The following is a 1349-nucleotide window of genomic DNA, read 5'->3' as shown; positions in this document are numbered from 1 at the left end:
TTGCTCATGTGGCTGGCTTGGCCCTTGGCTTAGAGGGTCTGGTTGGCTGTTTCCCCTAGGAGTTTATAAGCCCTTCAAAACTGAAGCCTTATCTTTCCCTCCTGTAGGCTCAGTGCCTCGCCTGGCGCCGTGAGGGCTCTGCATCGATGTGTTCGGAATGAGTGTGAGCAGGACGGCAGGTACACACCAGTGGTATCACAAGATAGGCCTTCCTGTGTTTCTCTCTAACTCCCAGCAACCTTTAGGAACCCAAACCACCTAGAAAAACCTGAAACCCACCAGGACGGCCCTCCAGGTGGGAGCTCGCAGCCTCTAAAGCGAGGAGCTGCCGTAACCTGGGCAGATGCTTCTGCCCATTCCTCAGGCACCTGAGAAGCATGGGGGGGAGGCTTGGGATGCCAACCTGGCAAGCTCAGCTGGTTCAGCAGTTGATCACTTCCCATTCCCAGGCTTCCTCCAGGCTTGTAATTAACTGAGAGGACGCAGCTCTCATGGGAGGGGAGGGCCAAGTAAGGGAAAGTGATAATTAATGCTCATTAGTAGAGAGTGTCTGCTGGGAATTCAGCCTCCTGTAAATCATTGCCTGGCTTCAGAAAACCTCCTGGGCACTGACTGAGCAAGAGGAGGAAGAGAGAAACCCCCCGCAACCCCCATCCCTGAGTGGAAATTCCCACCCGACCGTTCCTTCCAAGTTGGGGATGAGACTCTCCTTACTAAGTAATCAGCATCCCCCCAACAATCCTACCCACACCATCATCCTCCTAGCATCCTTTACAGTAGGGGCAGAGCACTGCGGCTCCAGGCTTCAGCACTTTCAAAATGCAGCGACCCTGGAAGCCTAGCAGTCATTTACACCCAAGTGGGAATTAGCAGCCAGCCACTTCACTTAGCTCAGGAGGGCCTTCCAGAACCCAGGGCAGGTGCTTGGGAGAAGCAGAACCAAAGACTGAGGTCCTCTCCACCCCACCACCCAGGAGTCTGGGCCCAGTTGGAAGGGAAGAGCCCAGAGACCGAGGAGGTTCCACATTAGAGTGACAACTCACCGGGTGGAAGACTGGCGGTTGCAGAATGAAGCTGTCGGGAATTGGGTCCAGTTTTTCTCCAGGTGACATGAGGGTGGGGCAACTCCAGCTGTAGATCCTTGTTCCAGGAGCCCTGCCCCCACTGGGCTGACTCACCTGTCCCAGGTCCTAAATGCCTGGAGCAGCTCTCCCAGCTATTAGTCTCACCTGTGCCCTGCAGGGTCTTAATGCTGTCCGGAGCAGCCCTGGGAGGGCAGCGGGTGACCTCCAGGCTCCACACCAGCCCCACTCCCAGCGGTATAAGGTAGAGCTCTGACGGGGACGGGG

General features: G+C 56.2%; 1 protein-coding gene across 3 annotated transcripts in view; it reads right to left on the bottom strand.

Annotated features, from left to right (window-relative positions):
- LGALS12 (lectin, galactoside-binding, soluble, 12) overlaps positions 1-1349 on the bottom strand; it is a 24073-nt gene extending 22724 nt beyond the window's left edge. For all 3 annotated transcript variants that reach the window (XM_011993432.1, XM_011993433.1, XM_011993434.1), the window contains exon 1: positions 1044-1349. In XM_011993432.1, coding sequence (XP_011848822.1) covers positions 1044-1112 — 69 coding nt within the window. In that variant the 5' untranslated portion in view covers positions 1113-1349. The remainder of the gene's footprint in view (positions 1-1043) is intronic.

This window comes from Mandrillus leucophaeus, unplaced genomic scaffold (assembly GCF_000951045.1).
Source record: "Mandrillus leucophaeus isolate KB7577 unplaced genomic scaffold, Mleu.le_1.0 Scaffold43, whole genome shotgun sequence".
NCBI classification, from domain to species: domain Eukaryota; kingdom Metazoa; phylum Chordata; class Mammalia; order Primates; family Cercopithecidae; genus Mandrillus; species Mandrillus leucophaeus.
Note: the sequence above shows the minus strand (reverse complement) of the source record. Positions and strands in the feature narration are given on the sequence as shown.